Source organism: Arachis ipaensis, chromosome B4 (assembly GCF_059453495.1).
Source record: "Arachis ipaensis isolate K30076 ecotype BB chromosome B4, ASM5945349v1, whole genome shotgun sequence".
In the NCBI taxonomy this organism is placed as follows: Eukaryota; Viridiplantae; Streptophyta; class Magnoliopsida; order Fabales; family Fabaceae; genus Arachis; species Arachis ipaensis.
In genome coordinates this window covers 111,793,231-111,817,841 of record NC_142439.1, presented here as the reverse complement: position 1 = coordinate 111,817,841, position 24,611 = coordinate 111,793,231, and the positions used below count along the sequence as shown (strand labels likewise).

At 37.9% G+C, this 24,611-nt stretch overlaps 4 protein-coding genes across 5 annotated transcripts; 3 read left to right on the top strand and 1 right to left on the bottom strand.

Annotated features, from left to right (window-relative positions):
* Positions 1-322: 322 nt before the first annotated feature.
* LOC107636763 (GDSL esterase/lipase WDL1) lies at positions 323-8,066 on the bottom strand. 2 transcript variants are annotated; one of them, XM_088484085.1, is made up of 6 exons: positions 7,941-8,066; positions 6,281-6,358; positions 5,952-6,092; positions 5,696-5,769; positions 707-856; positions 323-623 (listed from the first exon to the last, which is right to left on the bottom strand). In XM_088484085.1, exons 1-6 carry the CDS (start codon positions 8,064-8,066, stop codon positions 404-406), a joined length of 789 nt encoding a protein of 262 aa, XP_088340211.1. In that variant the 3' UTR covers positions 323-403. The 2 variants fall into 2 exon arrangements, with proteins under 2 accessions (XP_088340211.1, XP_088340212.1); XM_088484086.1 differs by having other exon boundaries at positions 5,952-6,098; positions 7,941-8,058.
* A 4,695-nt stretch (positions 8,067-12,761) lies between these two features.
* On the top strand, positions 12,762-14,120 carry LOC107636761 (uncharacterized). The gene has a single exon (XM_088484784.1). It carries the CDS (start codon positions 12,762-12,764, stop codon positions 14,118-14,120), a length of 1,359 nt encoding a protein of 452 aa, XP_088340910.1.
* Positions 14,117-18,034, top strand: LOC148568791 (uncharacterized). Its single transcript, XM_088484783.1, has 4 exons — positions 14,117-15,714; positions 15,796-16,105; positions 17,268-17,369; positions 17,453-18,034. Exons 1-4 carry the CDS (start codon positions 14,117-14,119, stop codon positions 18,032-18,034), a joined length of 2,592 nt encoding a protein of 863 aa, XP_088340909.1.
* A 172-nt stretch (positions 18,035-18,206) lies between these two features.
* On the top strand, positions 18,207-19,055 carry LOC107636760 (uncharacterized). The gene has a single exon (XM_016340250.1). It carries the CDS (start codon positions 18,207-18,209, stop codon positions 19,053-19,055), a length of 849 nt encoding a protein of 282 aa, XP_016195736.1.
* The last annotated feature ends 5,556 nt before the right edge of the window (positions 19,056-24,611 follow it).

Genomic DNA, 24,611 nt, shown 5'->3' with positions numbered 1-24,611 from the left:
TAAAAATATAATATTGGACAATTAGACTAAAAATATTAAATTATTGACAAAAAATACTAGCCAATATAAATTAAAATTATTATTAGTCCTCAACTTTGTTTTTTTATTTTATATATCTGGTTATGCGATGTTAAAATCAATTTCTTATGTGTTCCTCCCACAAGGTCTACACAGTGATAACAAATACAAAAGCTTTTCTATTATAACGGGGATCACGTATTCACGTATCAGAATAAATAAGTCCATCTCAAACCATATCTTCAAAGAGTAATTCAAATATATTTATATAAGTGACCTTTCAATAATGGCCAATTATTATTATTTTTGGGATTAAAAAATTCAATGAGATTGAGGCACATCATCACATACATCATCAATAGACAGTCTACAATTACAAATAAGCTTAATCCAACTCCCACATAGCAGGATTAGGAAAGGCAAATCCAGATATATTTATAGTTGACTTTCCATCAGGTGCAACTGGATCATATGGTGAATCTTCTCCAAACTCAATTGGCATTGACTTCCAGTATAAACTTGGCTCCCACTCTGCTTCTTTTAGCACTTTCAATATCTCCTTTACCACTGTCATGCTTGCCTCGGATGTTAGATGAATTCCATCACTGTGAAATAATAATTAGTAACTACCGTTACCAATAGAACACTATAATATTGATGGAATTGAAATAATAATGATTATACTTACATGAAAGAAATCTCTTGCCAATCTTTTCTTGTTTGGATTGCAGACCAGAGATCAATGGCCTTGATGTTCATTTTGCGGGACAGTGACAACAATGCTTCAGAATATACTCGACAAGCTTCATTTGTTCTTATCAGATTTCCCTGTGGATCTCTGGTTTAAAGCCATAGACTTCATTCATTAGTATTTGAGATTTTGAGGTCGAAAATCAAATATAACAACAACAACATGTCACTTAGCTTTGTTTGGGAGTTTAACTGGTTTAGAGAAAAAATGAAAGACTGATTTTAATATAATCTCATTGAACTAATTTTCAAGTTGGAAGAGACAAAGAAACAAGAAAAATAATAGGACAATAAGAATTTTAAAATGAACTTATAAATTTCCTAAAGATAAAAAAGTATCAAATAAATTCTTCAAGAATAGTAATGTTAGATTATAGTTCTCAAAAAATTGCAACATTAAACATGTTTCATCCCTATGTTAGTCTTTCATTTGATTTAATCAGGAATTTATAAGTCTAATGTTGTAATTGAATTTTCTATTTTCCTCTTTTTTTACTCAAAAATCTATAAGTTTATTACTTTTTTTTGCAGAAAAAATTTTTCAGAGACTTACTCACAAATAAATAATTCAACAGCCACAACTATTAATGGCATTTAAAAATTTTCTTAGATAAAAATATAGACCATCACTGATATATAATCCCTCTATTTGTCGTTATAAGAAACTAGTATATTGACTGGTACTTTCATATCTGTTAATTCATTCTTTTACTTGTTAAATTTAAAGTAAATAATCATGAAAGACTTAGTTGCTAGTAAATCTATCTAAAAAAAATTAAAACAGACTCTAATTGACAAAATTAATCAAACCTTAAAACAACTATTTAAAATTCTCAAATTACCCTCTTAGTCTAACTTAATTCAAATTCTAGTTATAATGGTATCCTTCTCCCAATTTCTAATCTTTTACCATCATAGCTTATCCCATAACCTCTTTTCTTTCCCTACCACACTGGCCTCCTTTACCCTCCCCAAACTTCAACCCTTAATTTTTTATTTTTTATTTTTTTTGCTGAATTCCATAAGGGTATCACCATCGCAACACACACTTCCAGTATGTATTTTGTCTTGCTTATTTTTCAGCAACTTCAATGCTTGTTTCAACCCATTTTCATTTTTTTCAACCGATCATCATGTTAGCAGTCTTTATTCTAATAACTTTAATTTTTCATTTTTCATTGTATATAAAAGGTGCTTTGGCCTTTAAAGTGTAAGAATATATTTTCTTATTAATTCGAACAACAATAATACTCTACATTCATGTAAAAAATGCATCCAGGTTATCCAAGTAATATTGGTCAGACGCGCTTCCCTTCTCCCTCATTCGTATGTCATACACGCGCTACATACAATGTACTGTAACCTAAAGCTTTGCTCAACGTAAATATTCTGCTGCAATGTAAACCTTCTTCTTCTTATCTGCTCGCGTTCTTCCTTATTAATCTGCATTGCCTTCGTCGTTCTTCTCTGGTTGCGTTCATCTTCTCGTTTTCTTCTTTCGATCTAGTTATGTTGCATTTATCTTCTTCCTATTTTTCTTCGTTTTCTTCTTCGATCTGCACTTCTTAATCGAAACAATGAATGACTCAACTTCAAATCAGTTGAATGAGAGCGATTTGGATTATTCTTCTGAAACGAATCAAACTGACGAAGTTTAGATTATTCAATTTTGAATCGAATTGAATGGAATGCAATTGCTAATATGAATTGAATGGACGGAGGTGTATTGAATTGAATTGAATTGAATTGAATTGATAATCGTAAATTGTAGGCAGAGCTGTTTGAATTTGATTTTATATAATGAATTACGTTTCGTTCGCTCAATACTATACAATTGTTTCACCATGAGTACGCGTTCGGTTCATTATGCAGAAAGCTGTTCGAATTTGATTTTGTATAATGGATTATGTTTCGTTCACTCATTACTATACAATTATTTCACCATGAGTACGTGTTTTGGTTTATTATGTAGAAAGCTGTTCGAATTTGATTTTATATAATGGTGTGTTTCGTTCACTCAATACTATACAATTGTTTCACCATGAGTACATGTTCGGTTCATTATGCAGAAAGATGTTCGAATTTGAATTTATATAATGGATAATGTTCCATTCATTTAGTACTATACAATTGTTTCACCATAATAACATGTTCGGTTCATTTCTTTTCTACACAATTCAAAACTCTTTCTCCTCACTTTCTACTGCTTCTTCACTAGAGAGAGAAGAAGGAAAATACAAAAAAAATATAGCAGCAATAACAACAAAAGAATGATGATAAGGAGAAAACATGTGAAAAAGAAGAAACGCGAAAAAGAAGGAGGAGAATGAGGAGGAGGAGGAATGCGAAGAAGAAGGTGAAGAAGAAAAAGACGCTCCGTGCGTAAACGAGCGTGAGAAGAAGAAGCGTTGGGCAAGAGTGATTTCGTATGTGTTAGGCATGTATATTTCACGTTTTATTTAATGGTATTGAATTTTTTTAGTGTTGGGCCAACTTGGATACAAAATTATATAGATGTGTAGTATGACTGTTCTAACAATATATATCCATTTTTTTCTTTTTTTTGTGTTCGTTTCCCTTATAAAGAGGAAAGAAATTGAAAAAAATTTATTTTCTTGTTAATTCCAACAACACACATCTAATACTTTTTTTTGGTTTGTTCCCTTCTAACGAGGAGAGAAATTAGGAAAATAAAATGCAAAGAAGTTAGTAGGTGTTAGTTCTATGTCTTTATAGAGTCGTATTTCAAAAAAAAAAAAATAGAAGAGAGGTGCAGACGTTTGTGTCATTTTTAGGGATGGCAATTTTCTCTAGTGGAATAGGTATCCGCAGGGATTTACCCGTTGAAAAACAGGTTTGGAGGTCATTTTCTCTCTGCGGAGACGGGAGACGGGTATCCGTTTAATAAACGGGGCGGGGGCAGGGAGAGAGGTATCCACCCATCATATCCGTATAATACCCGTATAGATGAAATTAGATAAATATCCTTATATATATGTATTATGATGGAAACAAAAACCTAATTCACGCCTTTGCCTCACTCCCTCACTCTCTCATCATATCACTCTTAGTCTCTCACTCTCTCAGGTCTCACCCTCTCCGTCTTTCTTCCTCTGTCTTCCTCCCTTGCTGCCGCTCACCTTCTTCCTCTTATTAAGTTTCCGGTGTCGCTCTGTGCTTGCTTCTCACAGCGTTGGTGTCGCCTGCACCCGTGTCGCCGCTGCACCCACATTGTCGCCTCTACTCCACAAAGATGAAGCTGCTCCAGCCATGCCTCTGCCATCACGAGCTTCTTCAGATATGTCATCACCATCCATGCCTCTGCGTCCAAAGGAAAGGAGAGCCGTCTTCACGCCGCGCGTCTGAGGAGAAGAGAACTATCACGACTTTGTCGCTGTCCAGAGGACAGGAGAGCCGTCTTCACGCCGCGTGCCTGAGGAGAACCGTCGCAGTTTTCGTCACCGTCCAGAAGAGAGTTGTCTTCGTTGGCGCCGTTCATAGGAGATCCGCCTTCGTCGTCGTCCAAAGAAGAGCCGTCCTTCATCGCCGTCAGAGAAGAGCCATCGCTCACTACTTTTTGCTCAAAGCTTCGCCGCCTCCGCCTCTGCCTCTAGTCTGCCTCTGCTCTACCGTTTTAATATATATTTTGATTTTTAATTAATGAAATTGGTATGGTTTGAATTCTATTAATGTGAAATTAGATTTATGATTAGGTTTGAATTATGTTAATTGATAAATTTGGATTTAGAGATAAATTGGATTTAAGATTAGAGTTTGAATTCTATTAATTGATAAATTTGTATTTAGAATTTGGGAAATTTTATTGCTGTGAAATTGGATTTAAGGTTTGGAGTTTGATTTTTTACTGGAAAAATGAAAAATTGGATTATAATACTGAGTTTAGGGTTTAGACTATGTTAAATGTTAATTATCTTTTATTTTTTAATTTTTTAATTTTTTTAATGTTTTTAAATTTGTTTTTAAAAATCTGTGGATATCTGCGGAGACCCCGATTTTCGGCAAATACGGGGTCCCCGTTATCCGTCGTGAGAATGCGGCGGAGACGGAGATGGATTTTGGATAGCGGAGACAGAGGACGGGGGTATGTCTCTGTTCCCATAAAAACTCGTTGTCATCCCTAGTCATTTTGAGCACACAATGCGTATGTGACATCTAAGGTATGGGTGTTGCGGTGGTGGATTCAAAGAGAACAAAGGGTGGGTTAAAGTTTGGAAATTTAAATTAAGTTATGTTAGGTCAAGAGGGTTAATTTGGTAATTTAAATTATTTGTTAAGATTTGGATTTTTTTATCAAGTGAAATACATTTTTTATGAGTATTAAATTTGTCATGCGCATAACTTTTATAGTTAGAAATAATTATTTACTTTTAAATTTTATTTTTGAGATAGCAAGTTTTTTATAACTTAATTAAAGTGCCTTAAATAAAGTGTTGAAAATAATTAAAAAATATTTTTTTATAAATTATATATAATAAAAATATTTTAGAGAGAAAAAAATTGTACACCAATCTTTCTCATACACTTGTATATAAGGTCTTTTTGAAAAGTTTTAAAAGTAATTTTTTTTAGTTTTTGACTTATGAAAAATAGTAGTATTAATGTCTGGTGCAATTTTCAAAATCAAATTACAACTTTCTAAGAAGCTATTTAGGAACTTATAGAGAAGTTAAAAAAAATGACTTTTCTCATAATACTACTATTTTTTATCACATTTTTATAAAATAAATACTTTAAAACTAAAAGCTCAAATATAAAATAACTTATTTATAAGTTACTTTTAATATAATCATTGCTTAAGTTATTTTTTTTAAAATAGCTTAATTAAGTTGTTTTTTCAAACTGGCCAATATATAAGTAGATAAATGTGTAATTACGAAAAGGTTTAAATTGATTATGGAAGACAGACCTATTATTAACGATTTGTTCCTCATTGATGGGAGGAGTACTAAGAAATATGATGCGGGTCGTCTTTGAAAGGCACTGAAATAATCACATGATTTAAGTCAATAAACTCCATAGCGCAAAAAGAACAGATCACAATTAAATCGATTAGTTTTGTTACATCAATTCGAAATACAAAGAACAGAGATTACATGCATCTAACAAAACACCCCAACTAGATCATTTATTTATTATGATTAGAACCAAGAAAGATTTATTACCTGTATATGGAGAGCAATCTTCCTCATATTTTCTATGTATTCTTGAAGAGGCACATGAGGACCAAGGCCATATTTATTTGGAATAACAGAGTCATTGCCACCAAAATACACAATAACCAATGATGGTTGCTTAGTGGCATTCTGATCCTTCAACATTATGTACCAAGCAAAAGTGTAAAAGTTTTTTAGAGAAATGTTAAATCACAAATGTGTGAAACTAAATGGTAAAAAAAAAAAATAAATAATAATAATAATAATAATAATAATAATAATAATAATAATAATAATAATAATAATAATATCTATATCACCATGCTAAGGCTAAATACCTTGGGAAAAACTTGATCCAGAACCTGAAGAGCACGCCTTGAATTCCAACCAGCGTATCCTCTCAAAACTATGTCTGCCTATGTTATGTAAAGAAAGATTTTTATGTTAAACTCATTTCATGCATTATACGTGTACCCCTAACAAGCACATAAATGTTCATGTATTTTAATATGTATATTTTCAAAGAATGATAATACTGAAAAGGTAACACAAGGATACAAATTATAGTAATCTATCTTATTGTCGTTTCACAATTATTTTTCCAAATGATAACTAACAAGCATGTCTAGATATGTCAAACGACCAAAATTATTTTTTCATTTTTTATGAAAAAAGACTACCGAAAATAATACCGTGATAAAATAATATCAAAAGATATGAATTACAAATAAGTACTCAAATATTTTAAAACATGAAAAGATTAACCAACTATTAGATATGTATTTTTTAAAAAAAATGTAGAGATTAGATTTTGATATGATTATTTATAAATATTATTAGAAAAATGATACATTTTCAATTCATCTTTAAAATTTGATTAGTTTATCAAGAGAATCTTGTTTTGTTAATGAATTTTTTTTAAAAAAATATAAAAATAAAATTTTGTTCCGATTTTTTGTATGGTCTTTATAAATAGTTATTCGAATCTTTCTACAAAAGTTTAAAACAAATACAAAAGTTGTTTGCTAAATCTAAAAATCATTTTTCACTTATAAAAAATATTATAATTTTTTTTATCATATTTTAAAATCTTTTATATACTTTTTTATTATTCATATTTTTTAAAATTATTTTTGTTAGCAGTATGAACTTTCGAATCTCATTTTTTTTAATCTTATTATATGTATTCAACATACATTTTATATAAATGATTAATTTACTAACAGATCATTATATATATATATATATACAGATCAATAATTCTCTAATTAAGTTGTAAAACCAATTAGAGAAGAGATGTTTTAAGGGACCAAAACTTTCATATCTATAGAAACTTTTATCGTTCTATATTAGAAAGTATAATTTTTGTAAAATATCTCTAAAGACAAAGTATTAGTTATGATATATTTATACATATTATTTTACATATTTTTTAATAAAATAATTAAATTTATTAAAACCGAGTAACCAAACTTCTTATAGATAGCCATATAATCAACTTTTTTTATTAATACTAAACATGTATCTTTATACAAAATATATATATATATATATATATATATATATATATATATATATATATGAAAAAATGACAAATAAATCTCTTATCTTTTATATCAAAAATAAATAAATTTTTAACAAATTAAAAACATAAAAATATCTATTATCTTCTAAAGCACCAGAGATATAAGTTCTTCTACAAAAAATCTATTTATCTTTATATGTTTTAGACGAAGAAATTTAAATGTTTTATATTTTAAAATGTAAAAAACGTTTTTATCTTTTTAATTAGTTAAAAACTTATGTATCTTTAGATTAAAAAATGAGAGATCTATTTATCTTTTTTTCTCACTATATATATTTAAGATTTCATTTGCCCCTTCACGTGATTATATAGATTGCATAATAATGAATATAATGACACTAATCAGACCAATAATCATCCGTTAATTCTCAAAAAAGAAAAAAAAAAAACATAACCAATGGAAGAGGAAGTACCTGACGAGCATACAAGTGAGAAAGAATAGCACCCCAGCCTTCATAATAACTGTATTGAACAATGGAAGAACCAAACAGCACAAATTGAGGCCTTTCTGGTCCTGTCATCTTCTCACTCTCAAACATGAACAAATTTATGAGACAAGGACAAGGGATAACATTTATATATATAGATCACTTGGTGGATTTAATTACGTATGTTTTATATTCTTACAAGTCACAAGTCGCGTACACCTTTCTATTTAGTTACAATGAATTACAATAATGGGGATAAAATTTCTATATAGATCACTTGGTGAATTTAATTAATATATTATTTATCCTCTTATTTTTTTGATTATTTTCGTATTTTATTTCTGACAAAATAAGAATTAATCTGATGGAAATCTAGATTTCATTTAATGATTTATCGTTGGTCAATAGATTGTTACATGCACCAATTGGAAAAATAGCTTATTACTAAGGTCCAATTTGAGTAAACAACTTAATTAAGTTCCTTTTGAAAAAATAGTTTAAACAATAAATAACTATATTAAAAGTAGCTTATAAATAAATTATTTTGTATTTGGATTTCTAGTTCTAAAAATGCTTATTTTATAAAAATATGATAAAAAATAGTAGTATTAGGAGAGAAGTCATTTTTTTTTAACTTCTCTATAAACTCTTAAATAGCTTTTTAAAAAGCGCAATTTGGTTTTAAAAATTGTATCCGACATTAATACTACTACTTCTCATAAATCAAAAGCTAAAAAATGTTGCTTTTGTAGCTTTTCAAATTGGCCCTAAATCAACTCAAATTTATGATATTTTATTTTCTTTTTTTTTTTTACCAAAGATAGGAGACTCGAACCCACAACCTCTTAATTGAGTATGGAGAGACTATGCCATTTGAGTTATTACTCATTGACATGATATTTTATTCTCTTACTAGTCACAAATAGGTAGTGAACCTTTATATTTAATTTATATGTGTACTATATCAGTAATTTGTTAAAAAAAATATAAAAAATTAATTTTTAATTAGTCAATATTAATTGATTTGAGAATTTAAATTTATAATTTAAAATTAGAATTAAAAATTTATGATTTAAAATTTAAAATTTAATATAAACAAAATAATTTTAAAAAATTTAGCTGACTTTAGCTGAAAAAGAAAGACATTTTTTTAGCGTTACTCTTGGTTTAATTATTTAATTAATAACTTTCTACATCTTTGCTTAATCAGAAGTCAGAACGCTAATTTGCTAATAAAGAAAAGTAACAATATATAGCAACCAATAGGGGCCAAGTCTTTCTTTTTGTGTTTTCTCTCTCTTCTTTGGTCGTTAGGATATGTCACTTGCACTATATGATTCTGTTTAAATTAAAAATCTCCACTTTTTGTGAACTCTTTTAAACCGCTTTTCACATAATTTTTGAATATTGTCAATAATTAATTATTCATCATCCTGTTTCTTTCTCATGGTTAATATCGTAAAAGTTCACGCTTCTAACAAATAAAATCCATTTGAAAAATATCTATGGATAATTTTATTTGAAATATTTATTACTAATATTATCTGCAAATTTGACAACGGATTAATTATATGCGAAATTTACTGCAAAAATGATTTGTATTAAGATTAGCTGCGAATTTTATAACGTATTAATTATTTGTCAAATACACTGCAAAAATTAACTGCAATTTTTATTGCAAATTTTGTTATTTGCAAAATTTGCTAAAAATTAGCTGCGAATTTTGCTATAAATTAATTATCTATAAAATTACTACAAAAATTATCTGTAATCTTTGTTACAAATTATGTTACTTATGAAATTTGCTGAGAAAATTAGTTGCAAATTTTATTACAAGTGTATTACTCGTAGAATTTGTTGTCACGTGCACTTATGAATTATGTTGCATATTTGGGATATGTAAAAATTTCGTTCGCTTAATTTGCAACAAATTTTCACATAATTGTCTGATTTTTCATGAAATTAATTGTAAATTTTTTAGGTTTTTGTGACAAAATTCAAAGATAAATTACCTGCAAATTTTAAAAATAACATCAATAATTATTCACGAACTTATATGTTACAAATATAAATCCGCAACAAAAATCGTAGAAAATTTGCACAATTAATATGTTATTTTTTAGTCATATATTATTATTATTGTATATGAAGATGCTCCTAGGGTCCTACCACACGATAAAAATGATGTTAATCTTGTTTGTGAATTGTAATTTCAAAAAGTATTTTGAATGAATAGGTTAATGCAAATTTAAAGCAGAATCATTTAAATTTGGTAACCTACAAATCACATAATGATGTGAATACAGAGAGTGCTGATTTTGTGGGGCAAACCGGTACGAGGCCTAAAGAGGATTCAGATGAAACGGTAGTGTGAGTTCTTCGATTTTGGGTTGTTGCAGGATTGATGAACAAATAATGAACCATACATAAACCACAAAAAGTGAATCGAGATGAGAGAGAGGAGAGAGAGGGGGGTGGGAAACACAGGGAGGGGTAGGCATATGGAACGTGACAAGGATCCAAGGGTTTGGAATCGAGAAGAGTATCGGCGGCTGGAGAATGAATCATTCTCCATCTTCGTGAGTAATCTGCCGCAGGACATATCCAAGAGGGAATTATTCCAATTGTTCAACTGGACGGGACGAATCAATGATATATATTTATCACGAAAACAAAAAGGTGGAAAAGTATATATGATTGCGTTCGTGCGATACACAACGAAAGGAGGGGCTTTGAAGGCTGTTGCGGAAATGAATCATCAGAGACTGAGAGGGAAGGTTTTGTTTGTGGAGCAGGCAAAATACCGAAGAATGTCGGGAACAGTAACAATAAGTAATGGACGCGTGGAGGGAGACAAACGACAAAACGTTACATGGCAGCCGCGTAGGAAAGTTACTGAGACTGATCCTGAGGCTCCTGAAAATGAGGCGCGGGAACAGAAAAGTGACAAAGATCCGTATGAAAAGGGTCGGACAAAGGAAGTGAAAGTAGCAGTGGCAACGGAGAATCTGGAATGGTTGCAGAGGAGCATTATCGAAGGCACGACCAAAGCCATTAACTTTGCCTCTTTAAAGGAAATGATCGCCAAGAATGTGCCTAATGTTGTTCAGGTGCGGGAGATGGGCGCATACAAAGCACTTTTGACTTTTGACAGTACACGGAACGCTGACGATGCTTACAATTTTAACATGAATAGCCTCCTACAGTTATTCCATAGAGTGTGGCGCTGGCGCTGGGAGGAGTCGGAACATAGTGAGACTCGAAGAGTGTGGCTGGAATGCTTTGGGGTCCCGCTGCACGCTTGGTCAGTTAACACTTTTAGAACGATAGGAGGCCAATGGGGAAAAGTCGTTAGATGTGCCAAAGAAACGGAAATATGTAGCTCTTTCACTGTGGGTCGTGTTCAGGTTGACACGAGCGTAATGGATGCCATCCAAGAAAGGGTCCACGTCATAGTGGGTACGGGAGGCTTCGACGTCCTGGTGAAGGAGGCTGGACATGAGGCGTGTGATTTAATGTGTACCGAAAAATCTGAGGATGAAAACACAAGTATGCAAAGGAATTCTGATAGCAAAAGCAGGAGTGTCGACGTAGATATCATGCAGAATTCTGATGTAGGGTCATTGCATGAAGAGATACGGGATGAAGATCGGTTGTTGATGGTACCACGGAATGAGGAAGAAGACAAGGGCAGAATTGTAATTACAGATACAATTTTGAATGAATGGAATAATGACTATGTGCAGCATAATCTCGGGGAAATCGGAACGTATCTGGCATTAACTAAGGATAATTATGGTATGCAAGATTTGGGGGGTGGAGTCGTTATGCTATATGATGAGGATTCTGAAAAAACAATGACTGATGACCTAATTGGGCTGGAAAGGGAGCCCACAAATGTAACACCAAAAAATTCACTTGTGGAAAAAACTTGGGCCCTAACACAACATGGGGGCAGGCAGGAAAAGTTGGGCCCAGGACTCCAAGCCCACGAGAAAGCAGCTGCGGGTCAGTGGTCCAGGGAATCTGGTGCGGGTCGGTCTCCTTTGGGGGATGTGGGTCGCATTCCTCCAGATCTGATCTGCACGGGAGAAGGCTGCGGCGCCCATGGAGACCCACCGGTCGATCGAAGGCAGGTGACGACCAACGAGGACGGTCGCGGAAGGGGGCGTCTCGGCGGGAACCAGGGGGGCAGATACTACGTGGTGGACCGGTCCGACTCCAAAGCCCTGGGACTGACGCTGACGATGACGCGGGAAGTGGAGTTGGTGGTGGGGAAGATGGCTCGTCGGCGGTGGTTGACCGGTGTCGGTGTGGCATCCCAGATTTTCCGACAGCAAAGGGAGACCAATGCGACAAAATTCGAGAGAGCTGCAGGCAGGGAGGTGCGACGCTGGCTGATTGCACTGAGGGGAGGCACGGGAGACATAGCGCCAGGCCAGGGTGTGAAACCGGGAGTGAACAAAAGCCACATAAGTGCTGTGCGCGAACCGGTAGGGTGCTCGGCAGGCAGATTGAGGAAGCCTTTGCAGAAACTGAACCGGGCCAAGAGGGGAAGGGGACTGATGCGGAAGAAAGTGACAACCAACACACTGATGTGGAGGAGCAGTTAGTAGAAAATAAAAAGACCTAGGAGCTGGCACGCGAATCAGGAGCGATATTATATGATGAAGAAGACGACATCATGGCCATTCTACAAGTGCAGAACGAAGAAATAGCTCGTAAAAGAAAGGTGGCAAAGCAGAAAGCGAAAATGAGACGGTGCAGACCCAAACATGCAAAACAGGTGTGTAAAACAATTTTAAAATGATTTTCAGTTCATGGAATGTTCGGGGGTTGAGGAGAGATGGAAAGTTGAGGATGGTAAAGGACCTAAGAAATAAACATAGGTTACAAATGCTAGGGTTGATTGAAACTAAAAGGCAGATAGTGACGAAATTTGACGTTGCAAGAATATGGGGACAAGGTAGTCCAGGTTGGGAATATGTAGGTTCTGAAGGGGTGGCTGGTGGACTATTGCTAATTTGGGATGAGGAGATGTTCAAATTGAATAACTGTTATAAGGGAGAGAGGTGGTTGTGTGTTGAAGGAGTGATATTAAAAACTAGTTTCAACTGTGCGTTTGTCTTGGTCTACGGTGCACATGATAGAGATGAGAAGGTTCAGGTATGGGAAGAGCTGAGCTATATAGCGGGGTTATGTCAGGTTCCGTGCTGTTTTATGGGAGACTTTAATGAAATAGTACATATAGAGGAACGGAGAGGCAACACCGGGTTGACAAGGTCTGCGGAATATTTTAAGTCTTGGATTCAGGACATGAACTTAGTGGATTTGCCGCTCACTGATCGGAAGTTTACATGGTTTCGCGGGCATTCTTGCAGTCGTATAGATAGAGTCCTGGTTAGCTTGGAGTGGTTAGAAGAGTTTCCAGATGCACATTTGCGAGGTGGACCAAGGGGTCTGTCAGATCATTGCCCGCTAATAGTGGAGGGTAGGAAGCTGAGAGGAGGACCCAGGCCGTTCCGGAGTCTTGATTCATGGTTTACACATGAAGGCTTTCTCAGGATGGTGAAGGAGGAGTGGAGAGGGTTAGGAGAGCTACAGTTCACAGATAAATTGAAGGCGCTGACAGAACCACTGAGAAGCTGGCATAAGGCAAATTTTGGTGACATGGATAAGAAGATTACAAAGTTTGAGGAAGAGATCAAGAAGATTGATGATATGGTCAGCAATGGAGTATATGACGGAACACTGGAGGCTAGGAGAAAGGCGCTGGTTAAGTGCTGTGAGCGATGGTATGTGAGAAAAGAAGTACACTGGAAGCAGATGTCGCGATCTCGGCACATGAATGAAATGGACAGGAATACAAGATACTTCCACAATATAGCTTCAGCAAGAAGGCGGAACAATAGGATTGATAGTCTGGTTATCAACGGCAGGCTGGTTCGGAATCAGGCTAGAATAAAGGTTGCTATCAGACAGTTTTATAAGGATCTATATCATCAGGAAGACTCTCCTACTATGGGGTTCAGAGATGGTCTGGTGGTTCAAATAGGTGAGGAGGATGCTATGGCTCTAGAAGTGATACCGTCGGGCGAAGAGATCAGAGAGGCCTGTGGGACTGTGAGTCCTCCAAGGCGCCAGGGTGTGACGGATACAACATGAACTTCATCAAGAGATGCTGGGATGAGATTGGCTCTGAATTCACGGCGGCAGTGATGGGGTTTTTCCAGATGGCCAGGTTACCGGCGGATGCCAATATCACTTGGGTGGCGCTAGCACCTAAGTTCATGGGTGCAAAGGAGATTAAAGATTTGCGACCTATCAGTATGGTGGGGTGTATGTATAAGGTTATTTCGAAGGTGCTAGTTAGGAGGATGAGATCAGTGATGCCAGCATTAGTAGGAGAGACCCAGAGTGCGTTTGTACAGGGAAGGAAAATTCATGACGGGGCGCTTATTGCGTGTGAAACAGTTAGTTGGCTCAAACTGAGGAAAAAGGAGGCTGCACTAATTAAGCTTGACTTCCAAAAGGCTTATGACAGGGTTAAGTGGAGCTTTGTGAACACTGTGCTGCAGAAAATGGGATTTGGGCATAAATGGAGAGCATGGGTGATGGAGTGTGTAGCCACTGCGTCTATGTCGGTGCTGATAAATGGCTCGCCATCTAAGCCTTTCAACATGGAAAGAGGTTTGAGACAAGGTGACCCACTGTCTCCATTTTTGTTTGTATTAGTGGTGGATGTGCTGCATCGAATGATAGGCGAGGCAGTGAGGAATGGTCGTATATCACCGCTGCTGGTTGGTAGAGACAGTATACCTTTGTCACACCTTCAGTTTGCTGATGACACTATCCTCTTCTGCCCACCAAAGGAGGAGACTATAAGGAATTACAAGAGGCTTATGCGATTCTTCGAGTTGATGTCAGGCCTGAGTATCAATTTTGATAAGTCCAGCCTGATTCCAATTAATTGTGAGGAGCAATGGGTCGAGCGTATGTGTAACCTGCTGGGTTGTAAGGGGGATGTCCTTCCAGTTAAATACCTTAGAATATCTCTAGGAGCTAATCCGAGGTTGGTGAAGACATGGAAGCCTATCATAGACAAGGTGGAGGAAAAACTCAGCTTGTGGAAGGCCAAGGTGCTGAACAAATCTGGGAAGTTGGTACTTATCAAATCTGTGTTGAACAGTCTGCCAATATACTATTTGAGCTTGTTCAAGATGCTGAAAGCGGTGGCTGAGAAATTGATTTCACTACAGAGAAGATTCCTGTGGAGCTCAGAAGAGGGTAGGACTGGTATGGCATTAATAAGGTGGGAAGTGGTGCAGGCGCCGAAGAAACTAGGTGGACTGGGAGTAGGGAACGCTATGGTTCGCAACACAGCGCTGTTGTTCAAGTGGTGGTGGCGATTTGCAAAGGAAGATTGCCCCTTGTGGAAAAAAGTCGTAGCTTCTTGTCATAATCTAAACCCCAATGAGCCTCTGTGGACTCAAGAACCGCCTACTAGAGGAGGACCATGGAAGGATATTTGCCAGTTACACATCCTGAACCAACATTTAAGGGATAAGATGGTTGCAGGCCTGTCCATGGTGGTTGGGAATGGGTGTCAGACACGTTTTTGGGAGGATACATGGGTGCTTGGTGGATCTCTGAAGAACCGATTCCCGAGGCTTTTCTCTGTTTCAAACCAGTGTGGATCCGTTATAGGGGACTGTGGTTTTTGGGATGGGCTTGAGTGGATTTGGAACTTCCAATGGAGGCGAGAGCTCTTCCAATGGGAGTTGGAACTACTGAGTGCATTACACGAGGTTTTGAGACCTGTGAACTTAATTCATAACAGAGAGGACATAGTGGTGTGGAAATATGATAGGCGAGGTATTTTTACAACTAACTCATTTGTACAGGTGATGCAGGAAGAATTGATCCCAGAGGAGGTAATCAGTTACAGCTTCACCAGGACTATTTGGAAGGGGCTGGTCCCGCCTAGAGTGGAGCTGTTTGTCTGGTTTGCTCTGATAGGAAGAGTGAATACAAAGGACAGGTTGAGCCAGTTTGGAATCATCAGTCATGAAGATGTTACTTGTGTTCTCTGTAACAACGGGGTGGAGGATGTACATCACTTGTTTCTAGGATGCATATTTGCATGGCAGGTGTGGAGTGCTTGGATTTCAGCTTTTGGCCAACGGTGGTCTTACCCAGGATCGATGAAAGAACACTTTCTTAGTTGGACAGAAGAACCGAGGAGGATGGAAGAGCGTAATCACCGGTTGAGGTGCTTTTGCGCGATCGTCTGGAACTTATGGTTGGAAAGAAATAGACGGATTTTTCAGCACACAAGCAAAGGAGTTGAAGAAATCATCAACATGTCTTCGAGTAGTACTAACGAGTGGAGCGGTGGGGATCCCTTTAGTTGTTGATGGCTATGCCGGAGATGACATGGGGTCGGATTTGTGTTGTTATATTTGGTAGGTCCTTTTGTTTTTTTTTAGTTTATGTAACTTGGTTGGTCGCTCCACTTCTATTGTGTTGAGCTGTTTGATTTCAAAAAAAAAGATGAAATGGTATCATGGGCTTTTGGTTGTTCGAATTATGGGCTATCACTACAAAAAAAAGGTCTATGGTCACGGTAAGCTAGTGAAAAGGGTGACCATAGGTCTATGGTCACGGTTTTTGACCTATGGTCACGATCTTTTCGCCGTGACCTATTCTTTCGTGGCCATAGACCTATGGTCACGGTTCCGTGACCATAGCCTCTATAGTCACCTCTTCTCAAAACCGTGACCATAGCCTTATCTATGGTCACGGTTTTGGCCGTGACCATAGCCTCTATGGTCACTCCACCTAAAACCGTGACCATAGCCTCTATGGTCACCCCTCCTAAAAACCGTGACCATAACCTTATCTATGGTCACAGTTTTAGCCGTGACCATAGCCCCTATGGTCACCCCTCCTTAAACCGTGACCATAGCGTCTATGGTCACCCGCCTTAAAACCGTGACCGTAACCTTATCTATAGTCACTGTTTTCACCGTGGCCATAGCTTATCTATGGTCACCCCTCCTTAAAACCGTGGCCATAACTTATCTATGGTAACCTGTTTTATTTTATGAATATTTTTAAAACATAATCACATTCCAAAATGATGATAATCACAAAATAAATCTAAGAATGAGAAATTCAATAAATGTAAATCATAAAAGTTTCATTAAAAAGTAGATATCCACAATGGGGAGAAGAATAAACGCTAGCTTAATAGAAAATAAAACAGGGCCCATTATAGCTAGCTATCCTACTATGGGCTGCACACTGCAGTTGGGCCCGCTTGGCTCATCTGGATCAACGCAGAGGGGTGCTGGGGCAGGCAAACTGGGCGCAGAAGCGGGTCGGGTGGAATATCTTGCCTTGAAGAGTGCTGTAACCAAACGAGCAGTCGACCCATCCAGCGTGCATCACAAGGAGTAAGCTTGACTGAAGGAGGGGGCGTTGTGTTGTCCTAGGTTGCACGAGCACGGCGAACTGGCGCAGGGAATCAATGGCTGAACCGCGGGAGTCATGGGCTCGAAAATTGTGGGACAGTGGTGACTGGCGTGCCAGCCTGGGCGCCGGTCAAGGATGGTGGATGCTGTGACACGGGGGTGGTTGGGAGTGTTGTTGCGGCGGCGGTTCCTGAAGAGTCGGACGATGGAAGGTCTGGAGGGTTTGAGGGGGCTGACAACTTAGGGTTCCGGACGGAAAATGGCTATGGTGACAATGGAGTTGTGGGTGGTAAAAATGGTGGAAGTGGGGAGCTTAATGACGATGGAAATTTTGGGGATGTTGATGGGTATAATGATTCAAATGAGGATAACAACACTGTAAGTGAAACTGAAGACAAGAACTGGGCAAACAATAAACTTGAGGATGTTGATGCTGTAAAGGTAAGTGACGAATCGAAGGTATGTCAGAGAACGATGGTGAAGGGGGGAGATGGAGTTGGAAGTACTCAAATAGGGAAAGTCGGAGATGAAAACGACGGGGATATGGGTGACAATCAGAGTGCAACCTTTGAAGAGCAAATGCTGGAAAACAAGAGGACATGAGAAATAGCAGTGGAGTCCGGTGCAGTTTTGTACAATGAAGAAGACGATATCATGGCTATCCTCCAAGCACAAAATGAAAAATTGCTCGGAAAAGAAGGCTGGCGAAACAAAAGGAGAAGGCAAGACGATGCAGACCTAAGAATTAAAATAAGGTGTGTAACAATCTTTTAAAATGATCTTTAGTTCCTGGAATGTTAGGGGGTTGAGGGGGCATGGGAAGTTGAGAATGATTAAGGACTTAAAGCAAAAATATAGATTGAATATGTTAGGTTTGATTGAGACCAAAAGACATGTAGTAACAAAATTTGATGTAGCTAGAATTTGGGGGTGTGATAGCGCAGGATGGGAATATGTTGAATCTGATGGTGCATCGGGTGGTTTGTTGATAATATGGGATGAAACGATCTTTAAAATGAGTAATTTCTATAAAGGGCAGAGGTGGTTGTGTGTGGAAGGGGTCATATTAAAGAATAGTTTTAACTGTGCTTTTTTCCTGGTTTATGGTGTTCATACTAGAGATGAAAAACTTGTTGTGTGGGAGGAGTTGAGCTATACAGCTGGATTATGCCAGGTCCCATGTTGCTTCATGGGAGACTTTAACGAGATTGTTCATGTAGAGGAAAGAAAAGGTACTACTAGCTTAACAATATTTGTGGAAGAATTCAAGAATTTGATACAGGATATGCACTTGGTGGACTTAGCGCTCAATGACTGTAAGTTCACTTGGTTTAGAGGTTGTTCATGCAGTCGGATTGATAGAGTTCTACTCATTCTGGAATGGGTTGAGGAATTCCCAGAGGTTCGCTTGAGAGGAGGACCAAGAGGGTTGTCAGACTATTGCCCGATGATAGTGGAAGATACTAGGTGGAGATGTGGACCTAGACCGTTCCGGAGCCTTGACTCATGGTTCACACATGAAGGCTTTTTGAGAATGGTTAAAGAGGAATGGAGGGGGTTAGGGGAGATACAGTTCACAGATAAATTGAAGGCCTTGACGGTTGGGGAGATGGCACAGGGATAACTTTGGCGACATGAATAAGAAAATTATGAAGTTTGAGGAAGAGATCAAGAAGGTAGATGACATGGTTAGCAATGGGTGTATGATGGAACGATTGAGGCAAGAAGAAAGGCGTTAGTGATCTGTTGTCAGAAGTGGTATGTGAGAAAAGAACTGCATTGAAAACAGATGTCGAGATCCCTTCTCGTGAAGGACATGGACAAAAACACCAGGTACTTCCACAACATAGCTTCAACAAGAAGGAGGAATAACAAGATTGATGCGTTGGTTATTAATGGAAGGGTGGTAAGAAATCAAGCTAGAATAAAAGTAGCTGTAAGAGAGTTTTACAAGAAATTATATCATCAGGAGGAGTCTCCTACAGTGGAGTTCAGGGATGGGCTGGTAGATATGATAGCTGAAGAACATGCTGCGAGTTTAGAGGTGTTGCCGTCGGTGGCGGAGATCAGAGAGGCAGTGTGGGACTGTGAATCATCAAGGGTGCTTGGAAGTGACGGGTACAATATGAATTTTATTAAGAAGTGCTGGGACGAGATTGGGGCTGAGTTCACAGCAGCTGTGATGGGGTTCTTTTAGACATCCAGGTTACCGACAGACTCTAATATCACATGGGTTGCACTAGCACCAAAGTTCATTGAGGCTAAGGAAATTAAGGATTTGCGACCAATTAGCATGGTTGGTTGTGTATACAAGGTGATTGGTAAAGAGGATGAGATCAGTCATGCCAGGTCTAGTTGGAGAGACTCAAAGTGCATTTGTCAAGGGGCGAAAAATACATGATGGAGCTCTTATTGCATGTGAAACTGTACACTGGATTAAAATAAGAAAAAAGGAAGTAGCAATAATCAAACTGGACTTCCAAAAGGCTTATGATAGGGTCAAGTGGAGGTTTGTGGACATGGTTATGCAGAAAATGGATTTTGGACAAAGGTGGAGGGAGTGGGTTATGGAGTGTGTAGGCACATCTTCTATGTCGGTGATGATAAATGGCTCACCAACAAAGCCATTTAAGATGGAAAGAAGTCTGAGATAAGGTAATCCTCTATCTCCATTCTTGTTCGTACTAGTTGTTGATGTCCTGCATAGAATGATTGGAGAGGCAGCTAGAAATGGCCGTATATCTCCTTTATCTGTTGGGAGAGATAATATTGAATTGTCACATCTCCAATTTGCCGATGACACAGTGTTATTCTGCCCGCCGGAGGAGGAGACTATCAAGAACTACAAGAGGCTCCTACGATGTTTCGAGTTGATGTCGGGACTGAGTATAAATTTTGATAAATCCAGCTTGATCCCAATCATTTGTAAACAACTGTGGGTTCGAAGGATGTGCAGCTTGCTGGGGTGCAAGGAAGCTAGTTTGCCAGTTAGATACCTTGGAATTCCTCTAGGAGCTAACCCGCGATTGTTCATGACTTGGAAGCCAGTTATAGATAAAGTGGAGGAGAAGCTCAGCTCATGGAAATCGAAGGTCCTAAACAAAGCAGGGAAGTTGGTGCTCATCAAAGTAGTTTTAAATAGCTTGCCAGTTTATTATTTAAGCTTATATAAGATGCCGAAGGTAGTGGCAGAGAAAATGATTTCGTTACAGAGAAGGTTTTTATGGAGTAAGGAGGATGGAAGGCATAGTATGACCTTGGTAAGATAGGAAGTGGTCCAAGCTCCAAAGAAGCTACGGGGTTAGGAGTCGGAAATGTGATGGTTCATAACAATGCGCTCTTGTTTAAGTGGTGGTGGAGGTTTTCAAAGGAGGATTGTCCTTTGTGGAAGAAGGTGGTATGCTCTTGTAATAACCTCTCCCCTAATGAACTGTTGTCTACCCAGGCTCTCCTTACTAGAGGGGTCTATGGAAGGATATTTGCCAATTACAGATTAAGGAGCAAGGTATAAGAGACAAGATCATAACTGGCTTATTTATGGAGGTTGGTGATGGTAGAAGAACTCTTTTTTGGAAAGATGTTTGGCTATGTTGTGGTCCTCTAAAGGACAGGTTTCCAAGGCACTTCTTAGTTTCAATTTATAAAGGCTCTGTCATAGGGGCGTGTGGGTTCTAGGATGGCTTAGAGTGGATATGGAACTTCCAATTGAGGCGTGAGTTATTCTAATGGGAGTTGGAACTTGTGAATCAGCTACACGACACTTTGAGGCCGGTTAAACTAGCTGCTGATAGAGAGGATAGAGTTGTTTGGAAGTATGACAGACAAGGTGTTTTTCCTACTAAATTTTTTGTGCAGATGCTATAGGCGGAAACGCTTCCGGATGACGTAACCAGCTATAGTTTTACTAAGACTCTTTGGAAAGGGTTAGTCCCTCCAAGAGTAGAGCTGTTTGCCTAGTTTGTCTTGTTAGGCAGGGTGAATACAAAGAAAAGATTGGGTTGACTCGAAATTATTAATCTTGGTGATAACTTGTGTGTATTATGTAATAAGGATGTTGAATATGTTCACCACTTGTTTTTTGGCTGTGAATTTACTTGGCAGGTGTGGTGTGCTTGGTTATCTGATTTTGGCAGACAATAGTCTTGTCCAGGTTCTTTAAAGGAACGCTTTCAAAGCAGGACAGGTGTTACAAGTAGGAAGGAGGAGCGTAAAAAATGGTTCATAAGTTTCTTCTCGGTTTGTATGGAACGTCAGGTTGGAAAGGAAGAGGAGGTTGTTTCAGAACATATGAAAAGGTGCTAAAGAAATCTTCAACATGACTATACTTCACTACAAGGAGTGGAGGTACAAGGATCCCATTTGTTGTTGATGGCAATGCCGGAGATGACATTAGGATAAGCTGTTGACGTTAGAATTACTAGGTGTCTAAAGTTATGCTGTGTTTATGTTCTAGCTTTCTCGCTCTACTTTTGTGTTGAGCTTCTTTCGTTTAAAAAAAAATTGGATTATATGAACTTTGCTATACTGCATTTTAATGGCACTTCGAGATATGAAATGTTTCACTTCTTACTCTATTCTCTTATTTATTTATTTTTTGAAAGCAATTCTCTTATTTATTAAATGTATATAAAAATGAATAATATTACACATCCAAGTCTTTTTGTTAATTAAATCCAATTAAGTTGGTCTAACATAACAAAAATCAGCTATAGCTAGTATTATTCCAAGTCTTATTGTGTAATTTGGTTAGACTTAGTTTATAGAAAAATTTAGATGTGTAGCATTACTCAAAGCAATTGTTTTAGAGACCATATATAATGAGAAGTATTTTAGACCAGAAAATTATACACCACTTGTTCATACCCTGGGTCAAGCTGTCCGACCCGGGATGTTTAGCGACAAGGCGACCGACCTCTTCAGGTCCGACTATCCGACCTCTTCTCAAAGAGATCGGCCAAATTGCCAGGTGGTGCACGAAATTGTGATACATATCCATGGCTTCAAAGGCCTGGTACTCTGATCTAGTTTTATTGTCTGTCACAACTTCGATACAACTAACCAGCAAGTGCACTGGGTCGTCCAAGTAATACCTTACGTGAGTAAGGGTCGAATCCCACGGAGATTGTTAGTATGAAGCAAGCTATGGTCACCTTGTAAATCTCAGTCAGGCAGATATAAAGTGATAATGGTGTTTTCGAATATTATATAATAAAATAGGGATAGAGATACTTATGTAAATCATTGGTAGGAATTTCAGATAAGCGAATGGAGATGCTTTTCGTTCCTCTGAACCTCTACTTTCCTGCTATCTTCATCCAATCAGTCTTACTCCTTTCCATGGCTGGCTTTATGTGATACATCACCAATGTCAATGGCTACTTTCGGTCGTCTCTCGGGAAAATGATCCAATGCCCTGTCACGGCACGGCTAATCGTCTGGAGGCATCACCCTTGCCAATGGCTTCATCTTATCCTCTCAGTGAATAATATGCTCACGCACCCTGTCACGGCATGGCTATTCATCTGTCGGTTCTCGATCATGCTGGAATAGGATTTACTATCCTTTTGCGTCTGTCACTAACGCCCTGCAATCGCGAGTTAGGAGCTCGTCACAGTCATTCAATCATTGAATCCTACTCGGAATACCACAGACAAGGTTTAGACCTTCCGGATTCTCTTGAATTCCGCCATCATTCTAGCTTACGCCACGAAGATTCTGGTTAGGAGATCTAAGAGATACTCATTCTAGCTTATTTCATGTAGAACAGAAGTGTTTGTCAGGCACGCGTTCATAAGGGAGAAGGATGATGAGCGTCACACATAATCATCACCTTCATCACGTTCTTGGGTGTGAATGGATATCTTAGAAGAGAAATAAGAAGAATTGAATAGAAAACAGTAGTACTTTGCATTAATCTTTGAGGAACAGCAGAGCTCTACACCTTAATCTATGGAGTGTAGAAACTCTACCGTTGAAAATACATAAGTGAAGGTCCAGGCATGGCCGAGATGGCCAGCCCCCTAAAACGTGATCAAAGGATCATAAGGTAATCCAAAGATGCCTAATACAATAGTAATAGGTCCTATTTATAATAAACTAGCTACTAGGGTTTACATGAGTAAGTAATTGATGCATAAATCCACTTCCGGGGCCCACTTGGTGTGTGTTTGGGCTGAGCTTAAGTGTAGCACGTGCAGAGGCCATTTGTGGAGTTGAACGCCAGTTTTTGTGCCAGTTTGGGCGTTCAACTCTGGTTTTGGATCCTTTTCTGGCGCTGGACGCCAGATTTGGGCAGAGAGCTGGCGTTGAACGCTAGTTTACGTCGTCTATTCTTGGCCAAAGTATGGACTATTATATATTGCTGGAAAGCCCTGGATGTCTACTTTCCAACGCAATTGGAAGCGCGCTATTTCGAGTTCTATAGCTCCAGAAAATCCACTTTGAGTGCAGGGAGGTCAGAATCCAACAGCATCAGCAGTCCTTTTTCAACCTCTGAATCTGATTTCTGCTCAAGTCCCTCAATTTCAGCCAGAAAATACCTGAAATCACAGAAAAACACACAAACTCATAGTAAAGTCCAGAAATGTGAATTTAACACAAAATCTATTAAAAACATCCCTAAAAGTAACTAGATCCTACTAAAAACATACTAAAAACAATGTCAAAAAGCGTATAAATTATCCGCTCATCACCAGGAAAGCCCAGTAAAGGGCCCAAATAGAGGAACACGACCCATATCCAAAGGCAGTCCAAGCCTATAGAGATAAAGGCAGTTCTCTTAAAGATAAGCTGACCTCACCCAAAGATAAGATAAGATAAGATAACTAACTTATCTTACCTAAGAAGGTCAACCCACGACCATTATAAATACACTGGAGCACCTAGGTATAACTCATACTCTGATTCTACAAAAAAACCTGCTTAATACCCTTGCTAACTTAAGCATCGGAGTCCCTTGCAGGTACCCCCCACCCTCCGATGGCGAAGGATCAGCAGTGCAGCCAAGCTCAACAAGTCGGATACGATAGCTCCGGCCTCCACTTACAGTAGGACCCATCATCTCCGATCAGCATAGAAGATTTCGACCGAGATCGATCTACAGTTTCAGGTAACCCTTGGAACATTGGCGCCGTTGCCGGGGACCTGGAAGTCATCCCATCACCATGGCGGACGACCATGA